The sequence below is a fragment of the Biomphalaria glabrata genome, chromosome 8 (assembly GCF_947242115.1).
Source record: "Biomphalaria glabrata chromosome 8, xgBioGlab47.1, whole genome shotgun sequence".
Taxonomy (NCBI): Eukaryota; Metazoa; Mollusca; class Gastropoda; family Planorbidae; genus Biomphalaria; species Biomphalaria glabrata.
Window position 1 is genome coordinate 44,271,734 of NC_074718.1, and position 17,093 is coordinate 44,288,826.

General features: G+C 33.3%; 1 protein-coding gene across 5 annotated transcripts; it reads left to right on the forward strand.

Annotated features, from left to right (window-relative positions):
• Positions 1-352: 352 nt before the first annotated feature.
• On the forward strand, positions 353-16,935 carry LOC106063884 (lysosomal Pro-X carboxypeptidase-like). Of its 5 annotated transcripts, none has more exons than XM_056038789.1 (10): positions 353-446; positions 2,945-3,113; positions 4,758-4,898; positions 7,820-7,921; positions 8,034-8,215; positions 8,909-9,066; positions 11,314-11,486; positions 13,027-13,191; positions 14,171-14,355; positions 15,449-16,935. In XM_056038789.1, exons 1-10 carry the CDS (start codon positions 394-396, stop codon positions 15,648-15,650), a joined length of 1,530 nt encoding a protein of 509 aa, XP_055894764.1. In that variant the 5' UTR covers positions 353-393; the 3' UTR covers positions 15,651-16,935. The 5 variants fall into 5 exon arrangements, with proteins under 5 accessions (XP_055894764.1, XP_055894768.1, XP_055894765.1 ...); XM_056038793.1 differs by having other exon boundaries at positions 432-450; XM_056038790.1 differs by lacking the exon at positions 353-446 and adding an exon at positions 457-730.
• The last annotated feature ends 158 nt before the right edge of the window (positions 16,936-17,093 follow it).

Here is a 17,093-nt window from a genome sequence, read left to right on the forward strand (position 1 = left end):
TTCTGTAACTTTAATTAATTATTCCTAAATGACATTTTAATACAATTTGAAGTCTATTATTTTATAATATAAAGCATTGTGTGCCATAAGTATGACGTACAGTGAAGCAGTCCTCGTAAAATATATGTAACTTGATCCGATATAGACATAGTCTAGAATCTAGACTACATTCGATTGTATTTAGTTAGTGGGGTTTTTTACCCACCACCGACTAAGTAGATCTAGGCCTTTTAAATTATTAATATGCTTCAAAAGATAAAGTAACTTGAAAATATAAATATACACTTTATTGATAACCCTCTAAATGTTTAACAAGTAGACCTCCCACCCGCCCCGCCTTTTTTTCCCGACCGTAACCTTTGTAAGTTACTAGCCGACGCTACATTTAGTCACATGATATTTCTAAGATCATGTGATCAATTGCTTTTATTTTATAAATCTCATTTGTAAGTACGTATGCCTTCTAGCAAGAATCATATAGATTATCTAGTCGCTTATAGTCACTATACATGTCCTATGATTATTCTGTTAACTATGTTAGATAAACATTAGCAACCAGATTCTAGACCTACAATAACCTACATGATCAGTCAGCTGTGTATCGCGGAGCCTTCAGCTTAGAAAGGCCTAAATTACTAAATAGCTAGCGGCTAGGAAGGCTAGGACAGGTGTTTGACACTGTTTCACGAACTACTGCACTAATTAGACAGTAGGCCAACACGCCACGCACGTACGTGAATTAATTTCTCTAAATAATAAGCAAAGTGTTCCGATAAATACTCGGAATGTGTGAAGTGTTCCATTAATTATTACCATCAAAGAAAAAGTTTGAGAAACACGCGTATACTGATCTTTAGAGTAGTCTGCAAGATCTAGATCTATTTTAATAATAGATAGATCTAGTATTGTGTGTATAATAATAGTCATACACATAGTATAGTACTATAGTACTATGGCTGCCTGGTCGTGCGGTTTGCGCACTGGACTGTCGTTCGGACTTATCGATAGTCCCGGGTTCAAACCCTGCCCGCTTCCATCCCCCGTCGTCCTGCGGGAGGTTTGGACTAGGAAGTAATTATCTTCAACTCTGAAGGAACATCCGAAACATGTAAAACAAACAAACAGTACCGGTATATCAATTTATTATCTTCATTCTCTTATTTATTATACCTGAAACCAGTGCTACACTACTGTTGAAATAGTTGGTATTTGTGAATATTGCCTTGAACATTTTTAAATATCAGTTATTAAGAGTAACAAAAAAACTAAAACAAATTTTCATCTTCTTTTTTTGAAGTAACGTTTGTATTATATATAGGCCTATATATGTCTCCAAATAGTCATACACACTATTTTTAATGAAACACCCATCCCCCAGCTATGGTCACTTTTTGGCTCTTGTATATTCAGTGGAACAGCCAGTATTACGATAATACCTCTATTCACAATTTAGTGCACTCTTTACATTTTTATTTTATGTCAGTCCTAGATCTAGAGGCACCCCTAGATCTAGAGGCACCTTATTTAGAAAAACCCATCTTCACAAATCGCACATATATTATACACCCCAAAAATAAAACATGCACACACACTCACACTTTTAATAGGCCCTTTTTTAGACAATTTTTAGGACTTTAATTTCTTATTTAGAATAGGGGCCTACTTGTTGATGTAAATCTAGTCGTTCTAAAATTTATTGTACACATTCTTATCTTATATAATACAGACGTTACTTCAAAAAAGAAGTTGATTACATCCTACGCGTCATGCATTTAGTCATGCATATTAACCAATGACTTAAATTCTGCCAAGTCACTGGTTTTCCTGGCTAGCTCAGACAACCCATCCCATGCTCTAATAGCACTATAGGGAAGAAGGAGTTATTGACATTAACTAGAACTAGAACAGACACAAAATAGAGCAGTGCGATTCATAACAAACGAATATTCACATTTGACTAGAGTAACACCTTTAGTAAAATCACTAAATTTAGAAAGCCTTCAGGACAGAAGGCTCAAAAGTAAAGTAGCAATCATACATAAAACACTGAACCATAATCTTCAAATACAAAAACAAAATTTAATAAAATACTCTGAAAGACACAAAGATAAAGGCACATTCCTCGTCCCATATGCTAGGACAAATTTGTACAAATACTCCTTCTTCCCTAGTGCTATTAGAGCATGGAATGGGTTGCCTGAGCTAGCCAGGAAAACCAGTGACTTGGCAGAATTTAAGTCATTGGTTAATATGCATGACTAAATGCATGACGCGTAGGACGTAATCATCTTCTTTTTTGAAGTAACGTCTGTATTATATAAGATAAGATAAGACATTAACTCAGTCTTTTCCATTTTAAATAGTAATTTTCTTCACACACTCCTGCTTTCATACAGATATAAAAACACATTTGATAATCACACAGTGATCTAAGGATAATTCCTCAAATTCACTCTGATCTTTTTATAGAGGAAAATTATATTAAAGATATAGATCTTTGAAGAAATATACATTAATAAAAAATGGAAGAAAAGAAAGTTACACTCCAAAAAAGTGTTAGTGCTTAAATTTGACGGAATTATTGTATTGTTATATTATACTTTTATTCTTATGTTTAATTAAATTATTGGTAGGACTTTCTATGCATATGTTACATCTAGCTTCTATCAATTTAGCGATATTATTATTATTTGTTGTTTCTTCTGTTTTTCTGAGTTGCAGCATTTGTCTAAAGTCTTTAAAGCATTCATTGTCTTTAAAGCATTCATTGTCTTTAAAGCATTCATTGTCTTTAAAGCATTCATTGTCTTTAAAGCATTCATTGTCTTTAAAGCATTCATTGTCTTTAAAGCATTCATTAGTACAGCTAGTCTATTAACTCTTCCTAGATTTTTTTTTTAAGATTTCTTTTGCTTCTCTTTCATTAATTATTTGTCTTCCTCAGAAAAATGTCTCATTCCACTTTCATCATCGTGATACTTAACATCTTCAGTGTTTTAATTTTGTCAGAGTCTCTACGCTTTGGTAAACCAATGTCTATTTTAAGAAATAAAAAACTGACCTCAAGAATACCAAATGACTATAAATACAGAACACTGTATTTTAACCAGCAGGTAATCTCAACGTAAGGTTTTTTCTTTAATTCTGTAAATGTAAAGACATTAAATATTTCAGTCACCAACTTCCCTTTTTTTTTATTCAGTAGTAGATTAGGGCAGCTGTTTTAAGACAAACATCCATAAAAAAAGCTAAAAAGATTCTAGAAATAAAAAATCACCCTTTGGGTCAGGATTTTGTGATTTTACCATCACAAAATTGATACTACAAGACACTGATAGCAAAGACAAACAGACACAAAAACTCTTTTGTTCCCCTGGCAATGAAATCATTAAATAGAAACAATGTGATATAAACTTTTCACATGTACATTATGAGTGAGTCTGGTGTGAATGTACATTTTTTTTTTTTATTATTATAATGTTTTGTTTTGGTGTAATACACAAATTGTAAGACAAATTAATCCTTATGGACAATAAAGATTATTATTATTAATATTATTTATGGAGAGAGTACATGAACCAAGCTCACATTTGTACATAAAATTTAGTAGTGTCAACTCATCTCTCCCTGTGGTTTCTTATTCTGGAACCAAGTACAGACTTGTACATAAAATGTAGTAGTGCGTCATCTTATCTCTGCCTGTGGTGCCGTCTGGGTCATAGGCCACCAATAAGCTTCCTCAAGGTATCTTGGTTATGAGCGAGTTTCTCCATCTCTACATCTTTCCCATCTGCTTGGCATCGGCTTCCAAATCATGGTGTCTGGTATTTCTGTGCCGTCTCCTCTTCCTCTTTCCTTGGGGCTTAGATGTGAGGGCTTGTCTTATAATGTTGGATACAGGCTTGTGAAGGGTGTGGCCTATCCATCTCTAGCATCTCTGAAAGATACTGACTTCAGTGGGCTGCTGCTTTGTTCTTTACCACAGTTCCTCATTTGAGATCTTCTCCTCTAACCAGCAAATCATAAGAATCTTCCTGAGGCAGTTATTGATAAATACCTGGTGGTGGATTTTCGTCCTGGTGGTCACTCTGTGGTGGTTTTACAGATATCTGCTCCATAAGGTTGCTAGGGTCCTCAATGACAACAGAGGCCACTTAATAATTGTAGGAAATGTCCTCCCGCATAAACAGATACACAAGGTAACTTGAGTATTACCAGGTCTGTCAACAGAAAATCATATAGCCCACATCTGTATTGTGAAGAGGTTCTGCTGCTCTCTTCAGGATGTACACATCAAACAAGGAGCAGATGATGCTTCAGTTCGTTATCTTCTGGTTGCCTGAGTGAAACTTAGTAGTGTAATTTTATTTAAAAAAATAGCTCTCTAGTCAGGTTTGGACTATGGTCTCGCAGGGGCGTAGCTAGGAATTTTTCATTGTTTAGGGGCCGAGGGGCCTTGATCTCTTTGGGGGCCACTGCATTTTGCGTAATATTGAATTTTTAATGTATAAAAACACTCAAGTGGGGGCCCGGAGGGATTTTCAAATCCCCCCCCCAACCTAGCTACGCCACTGCAGTCTCGATGATCCCAGGTTTTATATCCTGCCTTCCTGCAGAAGGTTTGAGTTAGGATGTAATAATCTTCAATTATGAAAGAACATCCAAAATATGTTAAACATAAAAACAGACATTGTCTCTTTTTTTTTTTAACAGTTATGCAATGACAATAATTACCGTTTTTTATGTTTGTATTTTAGGTGGATCATTTTGGCTTTGCAAACAACCAGACTTTTAAGCAGAGATATTTATTAGCTGATCAGTTCTGGAGTAGAAATGGAGGTCCTATATTTTTCTACACTGGCAATGAAGGAGACATTGATTGGTTCTGCAACAACACAGTTAGTTGAATATGTTTCTTTACAACTCTTTATTTCTTCTTTATTTCATCTTCTTTTTAAATTGATTATACAAATTTGATTTGATATTAAGAGGAAATATCTGATTAGTGAAACAGTATACAAATCAAGCATGAAAATCATAAGGCGAATTCTATTTTTTTAGTCTTTTATCATACTAGGCTTCAACGGACTGCTTCACTGTGTTGGAATTATCAGAAGCTGGATTAGTTTTGACACACTGTGAGGGATATTTCTATGGACACTGTTTGAATTATCAGAAGCTGTATTAGTTTTGACACACTGTTAGGGATATCTTTATGGACATTATGGGGATGTGTGGTGGATTGACAAAAACCATTTGGCTGCCTATCAAGGGGGCTCGAGTTTGAATCCCAACTCAAGCTGAGTTGTGTTTGCTTAGAGCCTAAATTTTTCTAAGAACCTCAATTCAGCACAGAAACATTCTCCCAGTTACCCCATCCCTACGGGTCCACAAAAGAGATTGGACCAGAGCGCAGGGAGCATACTCATAGCGTGAGAGTAGTGCTAAATAAAAGTAATTCAAAAATGAATAAAATTAGAATGTCATTAGTTAAAATTAGAATCTACATTAGAAATAATGTACAGAATATTTAACCCTTAAGGTGCGTGTGGTAGTTTAGCTTCCATTGTTTATGCACTCATTGTAAAACAGCTCAGCACTTTAAAGGTTAAAGAAAAATTCAGTCGTACAAACATTTATATATTAGACCTAGCGCCTGGGTTTTAATTGAATGGCAACTATATACAATTAGATCTAAGATGTGATGTAATCTATATTCTAACTATTTAATTAGACAAGAATCAAAATTTAAAAAAGAAAATTAGAAATATATGCTAATTTTATTTTCAAACATATTCTTTTATTTAGGTTATATTATATTTATCAAGGGGACATGGTGGCTGAGTAGTGAAGCACTTGGCTTCTGTACCAGGTCTCAGTATCAAATCCCAGTGAAGACAGAATTTTTTATTTTGGGAATTTTAGGATGCCCCATTAGTTTGGAAAGGAAAAAGCAGTTGGTCAATGTGCTGGTTACATGACAGCCTCATTAAGTCTAAGACTAAGACTGCTTTATTGATCCTTATAGAAATTTGTTGTGATTACAAGGACTCTTTTCTCATATACAGACAACACAACAGAAACATACACATAAATAGAACAGACACAACACCAATCCTAGATACAGATGATTTTTACATCATCTGCCCCATAGATTGCAAGTTCTAAAAGGGGGTACTTTACTTTTACTTAATTTATCAAGGCAAAATAGGAATGAAACTAGTACTTTAAGCCATAAATGAACTCATACCAAATTCAAAGCATAGCAAAACAAAGAATGAATACAAACCTTCCAAAATACATGCATTGCTGTGTGTAGTTTTCAAATTGAATACAATCATGTGGAAGAAACAAAGTCTTTGTGGTCATTCTCTGGGTATTTGTGACATTCTACAAGAAATAATGCCTTTTTTTAAGTACTGTTATACACAATGCTTTTGAAAGAACTAAATCTATTTCAGTTTAATCTTTAACTTTACAAAGAAGAGTTGGCTACTGTAAAAGTTTGAGGTTTTCTATAGAAACAATGGTGTAAAAGTTATTAGTAATAATTCTTCTCTGAGAATAACAACGAGATTAGATAAAAGTGCTGAATTGATACAGAAGGTTTAGATCACAAGAGATGTCTTGACCAACACCTATCATAGTAATGTACTGTCATAGTTCAGTTCAACAATGCTTCTCGCTTTATGTGTGTATATATGTATAATTAAAGCTCCTCCATCATGGTTGAATCTTTTTTCCTATGAACTAGAAAAGGGCTATAAACTCTTATTTTTGCTGCACACAAGGCATGGGAAGGTTGGGTCTATTGCAGAGTTGCCTGCTTTGTTTCCCATCTTCTTTTTTTTTTTTTTTTTGTGATCTGCATTCTTTGCTGTTGTCCAATCTTTTCTCATTTTATAAAATATCCACTGAGAGCTCTTTCCAGCACACAACTTCCCATGAGAAATTTGTTTGGAGAGGCAATTTTCAGGCCTATGGACTTCATGTCTACATGTCCAGCCTATCATAGTTGGGACCTTTTTGCTGTGGCATGTTTATCTGTGATAGTTGCAAAGAAAAAAAGTTCCCCTTTCAGACCTTGTGGTCTATAGGAGAGATGACCAACCGCCTTTACTTTTCCCCAACTAATGTCATTAGAGCTGGGTGGACTCAGAGATCCCGAAATTAAAAAATCCCAGTCTTCACCAGGATTCAAACCCCGGAACTTAGTTCGGAAGCCAAGTGCTTTACCGCTCAGCCACCACGCCTGCTGTGACAGCTATACGAGCTAAAAAATCTGGTTTATAGTCAGATCTTTCATAGACAACAGTAGCGAACCAATGTAAAACTACATGTAAACTACATGTGAAAAAATTCTGCATTTCTTGTTTTTACAAATGAAAGTTAAGATTCTGGCCCCAAAACCTTCCTATAGAACCAAAACTATACGGAGAGCTGCCTGATCTGGAAACCACTGCGCAGTTCATCTCAGATATAGGATTACTGATCTAAACCCTCCGACATGCAAAATGAGAATGAAGAAGAAGAAGAAAGTTAATTTTTTAGTACCTGTCCAATTATAATTCATTTAGGTAAAAAATTGTGTATACAAATAAATACAGACGTATATATAAATAAAACTCAATACCTGCAAGTTTATGTTTCTAAATAATAAAAAAAATGAACAAAAGTGAACTTTTAATTTTAATGTGCTATGTTTTAAACTGTAGGTACATTTTTATTTAACCAAGAGTTACAAATAATCATACATATATTTCTTATTTATGAGTAAAGTAATAGATATTCATGAATCTGTAATGTGTTTGTCTTTCAGGGTTATATGTGGGATATTGCTCCAGATTTTAAAGCTTTATTAGTTTTTGCTGAACATCGTTATTATGGAGAATCTTTACCATTTGGTTCAGATACTTATAAGGTAATCAATGCTAGTTAATCCACACTAAAATACTTTTTTTATTTGTTCCTCTTTTTGTTTTATCCTTGCGATTACTTTTTCATGCTTTTCCAACTTTGTTCTATTTTCCCAGAATGCCACTTTCCTGAATTACTTGTCATCCGAGCAAGCATTGGCAGATTTCGCTGAGCTCATTAGATACCTTAAAGCTACTTTGCCAGGTGCACAAAACAGTCCAGTCATAGCATTTGGTGGCTCATATGGTGGTATGCTGGCTGCGTGGTTGAGAATTAAATATCCCAACGTAGTCATAGGGTGAGATCTTTTAATCTTCAATCATCCTTTACAATTTTTTTGGTGACCCTTGATTTTTTCCCATTGTTTTATGCTAAATAATCTAATTTTTTATACTTAAATAAAATATTGTCAAAAATATTATGACCTACTATGTATCAGACATTAGTTTTTTTTATTTATTAAGACTTTAGATTCACACAAACATTACATATTGGTAAAACAATTAATTATTATCAATTATAAAACATTAAATACTCCTTAAATTAGCAAGTCAAGAATAATTAGTCAATTAAATTCCAATAACTCTAACAAGAATACAGTACCTGGCAATCATTCATAATCTTACTAAAGAATATAAAGATATGTATCCCCTGTTTATATTAAATACTTGTATCACCTTTTACATTTATCCTGCATGATCTGTAGTTTTAACTTGGCTGTAAAAAAAAATCGGTTGTACTTCTTGAAGTAGAAAACAACTTTTCTCTTTACGTTTCATAGAAATCCAATAATTAATAAGAATTATTTTAAGTCACTGAGATATTTGTAGGATGTATTTGTTTCTATGGATAATTTGATTACAGTTGTTAAAATAATATGTGTTAGCACGGAAAAGAAGTCTTTGTAGTAAAAGATTTCTGGGTACAATTTTTCAAACAGCTTCAATTCATCTTTAAGGTTAACATTCACCCCCCTGTTCCTTCCCTTCAGATCTCTTGCTGCTTCAGCTCCAATCTGGCAATTTACTGGTCTCACCCCCTGCAATGCTTTTGATGATACGACTAGTGCCACTTGGCTGGATGCTTCCCCTACCTGTGTTGATAATATTCACAAGTCTTACTATGTTATAGAATCAACATCTCAATCAGGTAAACACCATTCATGAATTGAGGCGTTAAGAAACTAGTTCCTATTTTTATTTATTTTTTCTTTAAGTTCATTTTGTTTTTAACTTGTTTTTTAAGGTTACCTTTATATATCTTTCAGTTTCTTATCTAATCGTATAAAATACAGATGTTACTTCAAAAAAGAAGATGATTACATCCTATGTGTGTACTGAGGTCAATCTAGTCATGCATGTTAACCAATGACTGAAATTCTGCCTATTCATTGTTTTTTTCAGCTGGCTCAGGCAACCCATTCCATGCTCTAATAGCACTAGGGCAGAAGGAGCTTTTGTACAAATTTGTCTTAGCATATGGAATGAGGAATGTGCCTTTATCTTTGTGTCTTTCTGAGTCTTATCAGTTAGACATTTCTTCTTAACAAAAGATAATTACATCCTACATGTATATGTGTGTTAAAGCCATACATGTTAGAGAGCTTAAACTCTGCTAAGTCATTAGTTTTTCTGGCTGATTTAAGCAACCCATTTATGTTACTATTGTTATCAAATGTATTGCTTCAAGCTTATAACTTATATTGCACTCTACTAAGTACATATGGAAATATTGCAGTCTAATAAGTACATATGGAAATATGTTCTAACATTATGGACTAATCTCTTAAATTTATCAAATTTGTTTTTAGATGTGGTTTATAAACTCTGATTTTTTTTTTTTTTGATACCATGTTTTTCTTGCATAAATTTAAATTTTTAGTTTATTGATATATGTGAACTTATTTATCCTATACTTAAGAGACTTATTTTCCTCATTTGCTAGTAAGATGCATATTGTGCTAAAAATTATCACCCATAATGCTAATGAAAGCTTTCATGCATCAATTTGGCAAGGATTCTCAAAGTCAAATTTTTCATCTTTAGCAATGGTACTGACAGCAATGCGTCTAGTAGCAATGTCCAATGATGGCCCTGACAGGATTTTGCCAGTATAAAATAAAATGAATATTATTAGAATAATTCTTTCTTTTTAGAAAACAGTTATCCAAAATCAAATAAGTTGAATGCAATATTTCTGGAGTGTCTATGTGAATAATGAATCAAATAAAAAAAAGGCAACTAAAAATGAAATACTAACCGAAGTATGACAAGGTGTTACTGAATGCAGTGGACTATTTAATTGCTAAAACTCTGTTTGTTTATTTGTTTTATCAATATATTTTTGAAACAATCTTATATAATGAAAACAAAATCATCCTTTTAAAAAAAAACTATTAAGAAAAAATGTATAAAATCTAGCTAGTTCCTTCCAGACAGCTTTAAGCTTAAAAGACCTAATTTCTTTCCTTTTCTTTAATTAATGGAGCTATATTAAAGTAAATTTATATATATTTAAAATTTAATGCCATACCAAGGAGAATCCTAGCAATGGAATTGAGATGCTATAGAAGGATCCTAGGCATCACATTTAAAGACCGCGTTACAAACAAAGAGATTAGAGACAGGGTAACCAGAGCGATCGTACCCCACATTGACCTACTAATGTAAAAAAATGGAAACTAAAACTCTATAGCCAAATTACAAGGTCTTCAGGGCTTGCAAAGGCCTTCCTTCAGGGAACAGTACCAGGAAAAAGAAGAAGAGGCAAACAGAGAAAGTGATGGGAAGACAACATAAAAAAATGGATGACCAGGATCGGCCTGCCATAAAATAAAAAGGTTCTATCCAAGGCAAAAGACAGAGTAGAAATAAAGAAAGAGGGTTGACAAAACTTGTGTGGTGCCCAACTGACCAACAGACTATGGGATAGGTAAATTGAATCATACCAATATGGATATTAGTGAGATAGTGGTGTCTGATTCTCAAAGAGTAACAACATCAGTTATGCTTAAAGTATCAGATTTAACAATCTCTTATACTGGAATGTTGAAGGACATCTGGCAGCACTTAATCATGCCTTTTGAAATGGACAACTGGAATACTCTTACAAAAAAACAGTGACACATACCTGTGTAGGTATTTTAAAATCATATTTTCTATTAATTTCAGAATTTTCTTCTTCAAGATTTGATTCATTCTTCATGTGGAAATAAATAATTCTATAGACCTTTCTTTAGACTTTTCAATAGACCTTTCTAAAGACCTTTCAGAACCAGTTCTATTTCAAGGAACTATTTGAACTAGTCATTAAGTTTTTAATTATATATTTTTTAATGATTATTTTCTGTTTGGTATTTTCATTAAATCAAGATAAATGTATTTCTTGTGTTTACAGAAGGAGGATACCAATTTATTACAGAGACCTTTGGCCTTTGTTCACCTTTAACCTCAAAATATGACCTACAACCTTTTATGGCATTCCTAGTGGACATGTATGTTAATTTGGCTATGGTGAACTATCCTTACCCAGCATCTTTCCTGGCTGATCTGCCAGGATGGCCTGTGAAGGTATTTGACATTTCTTTTACTTTGCATTATTGGATTATCACTTTCTTTTCCCCAGGTTTTTTATTCTCATTTTTCCCAGCTTTTGACAATATTGATAATAGCAAGGTTTCTGTCGGGTCATTTGTTATGCACTCTGGATGGCCATCTCAATAGTCTCAGGTTCTAACTTTGCCCGTTGCCATCCCCCATCATCCTGCGGGAGATTTATGCTAGGATGTAATAATCTTCCACTCTGAAGGACCATCTGAAATGTGTACAACAAAAAAGTCAACTGCGTACAATTTAAAAAAAAATATTTTTATGTAAATTTTTGTTTGTTGTGGAAAACAGTATAGTTATAAGAGCATTCATTAATTAAAACCAAGCTTTTTAGATTTAAAAAAAAAACTCAAATACAAACTTACATTTGTCATATCAATTCAAAGAAAATGTTATTGAATTTCAATTGCAGGAATGACACGATGTTTGTGTTTGTGTCTGGTTAGAATTAAAAAGTATCTACAAACATTTTCTTTAAAAAATTTAATTAGAACTTGTTATAAAAGTATTCACTTGTAAAACAAAAGTAATTCTTTATTTATTGTATTGGGTCTTGATTTGAAAGTCCTAGGAAGAAGGAACTTGTGTTGAAGGTTATAAAGTAATTCATTGATGCTCAAGAGTTGTTCAGTTTTACAGAGTTAGAAAATGGAAAATATATTATTTTTTTTTAAATTTACAAATAATAGTTCATGTTAAGTTCTAATCAAATTAAGAACAAAGTGGGCATATTAAGTAACAGCACTTATATTCTCAATACAAGTAAGAGTTAGGGAATAGGTTTGGATTGTAGCTGTCAAAGCTGCTGTTTAATTCAATATCAATTTGTTATCGACAATGATGGCTGCCTAGTTGTGTGGTATGCACTCTGGTTGGTTTTTCTGTGGTTCAAACCCTGCTTGCTGCCATCTCCTATCATCCTGTGATAGCTTTGGGCTAGCATGAAATTATCTTCAAGGCTGAAGATACATATGAAACTTGTAAAACATTTTTACAAACATTTAAAGATAACTATGTTCAAAATTGCTTTTAGCATTAATGGTTGTATTAACTAGCTAAAAGGACATCCACTTATCATCATTAATACCTGGAAAAAGACTTATCAATGACTGACTTTGACTCGGACATGCTGAATAAAAAGCGTCAGACAAATACTTTGATTGCTTTAAATAATGTTGGGCACATAATATATATTTATATACTTATAGCTTTTATATAGCGCTACTTTCATGCTTATAGCATGCTCAGAGCACTATGATCCAATCTCATTTGAGGACCAGTGGGGGAGGAGGGGGTATCTGGGAGGTTTTTTGTGCTTCCTTTAGGCGCTCAGTAAACACAACTCTGCCTGAGTCGGGTGTCGAACCTCTGGCCCCCTTCATAGGTAGCCAAGCCAAGCTTACTTAGCCTCTCGACCACGCTTCCCATCTAAGACTAAATATTAACACCAATTTAGTATGTGGAAAGATCAAAAGATTGTATGTCATTGTGTAATGTTTAGGTGGCCTGTAGCTATCTCTCAGAACCTTTGGATGGCAAAGATTTGCTCAGAGCTTTGGCTAAAGTGACCAACATGTACTTTAACTTCACTGGTAATACAAAGTGTGTCAACTGGACAGACGATGGCAGTGCTGGGTCACTGGGTTACCAGGGATGGAATTATCAAGTAAGTAATACAAATGAGACATTGTCATCAAGTTGTATCATTGGTTTGAAATCTAATAGATTGTTGTGCTTAAATAGTTTTAATGGATTTATAGAACATAGAAACATCGCAGACATAAGAAGAAAGTATTGCTGTCAGGCAATACAAATTTCATGTTAAGTATTGTCTTTTGTATATATACACAGCAAACAAATTCAATTGTTGTTATTGTTTTTAATGTTATTAATGAAAACAAGCAAACTAACTCATTAAGCTTTTTAGTAACATTTTATTAATTTTCTTAGGAATAGTTGTCTTTAATGTACCGTAAACTAGTTTCTACAGCACTGTTAGAGAAGAATTGATAATTACTAATAATAATAATCATCTTTCATTAAAAAAATTAAGGATGAGTGTAGTATTTCATGTGACCATGCAAATCCATTTTCCACCTGAACATTTTAACAGATCTATCACAAACAAAGCCATCGCCTGCCTGGCGTCTATTTAAGTTTTCTTTTTCGTCCTCTGCATCTTGTCTTTGGCTAGGGATTTTTTTTTAATTCTCAAAAGTGTGTCCCAGGAACTGGCAAGGAGAATTACTACTAACTCATGAAACTTAGTGAATTTAAAGTACCCCTTGCTAATCTTTCTGATCTATGGGGCAGATGATGTTTCTGTGGCCCACAGTTAATGAGGTTGTCATCTGGCCAGCACAACAACCAACAGCATTTACTTATCCCCAACTAATGTCAGGTACCCATTAGAGTTGTGTGGAGCATCTTCAAGGTCACGGAAAAAAAAAAAAAAAATCCTAGTCTTCACAGAGATTCGTGGCTGAGACCCCCTCAGTTCAGAAGTGCTTTAACTGCTTAAATTCACCTTCACCAATTCCTTAGTCTGTTGGCCCGTTGGGGCACCACACAAGATTTGTCAACCGTCTTTCTCAATTCTTTTGCCTTGAGTAGATTATGATTTATTGATAACCAAATTCTGTCAGTCTTGTACAGAGATGGTGATGCCCATGTGCAGTAATGGAAGTGGCATTTCCTACAACAATCCCTGGGACTTCCAACAAGTCAGTGACAACTGTTATGAGACTTACAAAGTTAGACCAAGAGAAAACTGGATTTCTTTGGAATATTGGGCCAAGCAGTTGAAGGAGACTTCGAATATTATTTTTAGGTAAGACTAAGAGCATCAGATTTGAAGTAAAAAAAACAATTTAAAAAATTGTTTAAGTAACATTTTTTTCCCAACTTAAATTTTTGTGTGTTAAGTTTCAGATAAATGATCATCAAAAAAAATATTTACACTATATAAAAGCTTTATTGGATAGTTTAGTATTTTTATAAAAATCCTTTTTATTTTTAAAAAATCCTTTTTCAAACCTTAAAAGTTTGGGTTTTTTTATTTGGGGGGGGGGGGGGGGAGGAATTTAAATGAACAGCAAGCTTGCCAACTATTATGAGGTATAAGTAGCAGTAATATTGATTGTTTTATCTTAAACCTTCATGTTTTTATAGGTCATTGTTCTATGGTCCAATATTTTTTTGTCAGCATTAGTAGCTGAGTATTTTGAAGAGGTTTCCATGCTTACTTCATGTGCTTGTAAAACACATCTTAAGAGCTCATTTTGAAATGCTTAGCCTCATTTGACATTTGAACTCAAGAAGTCAGGGTTTAGCACAAGCAATATTCCTTTAAAAGAGATGATAATTACATCCTGTACATAAATTTTAACTTAGTATTTCATGTTAATTAGATGTAAACATTTCTTTTTATGATGTTCAGTTTATCTGGCTGATTCAAGCAACCAATAATATGGCATGCTCTAATGACACTTAGAAAGAAAAATAAATTTAGTTTTTAAATGACTTTATTTTAGAATGTGTAGTAAGAAATGTACTTTTACATGTTTGATCTCCCTCACACATTTGAATTAAATGGACTTTCGGCCCCACACATTAGAACTATAGGGACTTTCAGCCCCACACATTAGAATTAAATGGACTTTGAGCCCCACACATTAGAACTAAATGGACTTACAGCCCCACACATTATAACTAAATTGACTTTCAGCCCCACACATTAGAATTAAATGGATACTTGCAAACATCCTCATAATCTAAATATTTACTTTTAATTGACTAGCATTTATACTCTGAATTGAGTAGCAAAACTAAACACTTTATATTAAGTCCTCTCAGTCTTCCATTCAGTCTTTGACTCAGCCTAGATTTTGCATTTGCATTTTCCATTTATTTGTATTTGGCAGCAATGGTTTATATGATCCATGGTCTAGTGGAGGAGTGATGGAGTCAATATCTGACACAGTTATTGCTATACAGATTCCTAAGGGTGCCCACCATTTAGACTTGAGAGCCAAGAACCCTTTGGATACTCCATCAGTTATCAGAGCTAGAATACAAGAAGGAAATATTCTACGAAGCTGGTTAAAATTGACACCTGGTCTATGAAACCTTTTTTAATCAAAAGACTGCTACAGCTAAGATAGCTATATCAAGTGTATTTTTACATTTTGACTACTTAATGATCACAGTCTAATCACAATCATTTACATGTTAGACTTTCCAGAAATCATCTCATATTTCAAATGAGATTTTTTGTGTCAAATATTTTTTCACAATTTTAAAAAATTTATCCTACTTTTCTTGAAAAAAAAAATGTGAATGAAAGATACCTAATTATAGTTCTGAGGGACTAATCTGCATAGAAATTTTTTTTCGGTGAAATCTTTTCAGAAGGTCTACATTTTACAATCAATTATACACCATTCATTCTTTTTGATTTAACAATTGAAATCAATTAAGCATACTATTTCAATATTATCAAACAATCAAACGTCCTTAATTTTCTTCTAGTCAGAAATCATCTTTTCCTTATTTTATTATGATCTGTTATATAAGAGCCAAAATATATTAGCATAAACCATATATTTGCTTAATGTACTTGATTGTTTCTGCTAAAGCAAATACTGATACTTTAAATTGCAAAATTAAATGTAAATATATGTACAAAAAGAATATTACATATGCATTCTAATTTATTGCAATATGAAGATTTGTATAAACATTTATTTTTTTTTTACATGTTCATGTAATGAGAATAAAAATTAAATTACAAAGTCAAATTTTTTTTTACATGTTCATGTAATGAGAATAAAAATTAAATTACAAATAAAAAATTTTTTTACATGACTTAGACAAAGACTGCTTTATTTATACTAATTGGAAATTGTGTATCTTTTTCAATTGGAACAATAACTATGGCTTCCTTCAGTCATGAAGCGATGACAATGGATCATGTCAATGTCATAGAAATGAGATGAATGCCTGGTCATTGGTTGGAATGTTGCCGCCCACACAGTAGTTCCATCTTTTCCATGCAACTGATGTATCCAAATCAGTAATTTTTCTTTGGGGTTGACTTCTGAAGCCTTTCCCATGTTTGGGTATAACTGCAAGGCAGCATAAGTTTGAATTCAGTTTTCCTTCTCCAAGGTGGGTAACCAGCCAAAGCTAACTGTATGAGCCCCTCCTACCCAAAGCTTACTGGTTTATGCAACAGTTACTGGCCTTTGTCCCACTGGACCCAACATCTAAGCTACACATAAAGGACAGGATTTGGACTGGTAGTCAGATATTTTGCATGCCATAAAAGCATTTATATGAAGTAGGGTGCATTTATCCATTACCACTTCTGGCATAAAAGCCATACTGAACAAAAAAAAAACAACAAGAACTTGCTAAGAACAGACGCAACAGTTTTAAATTGTAATTCAATGATTCAATTGGCAACTTTAAAAAATAAGATAAGATAATTATTATTGGTCCAATCCAATGGAAATTCAGTTTCACTACAATTGACCACCTCAGCGTAACTACTGTAACAATAACAAT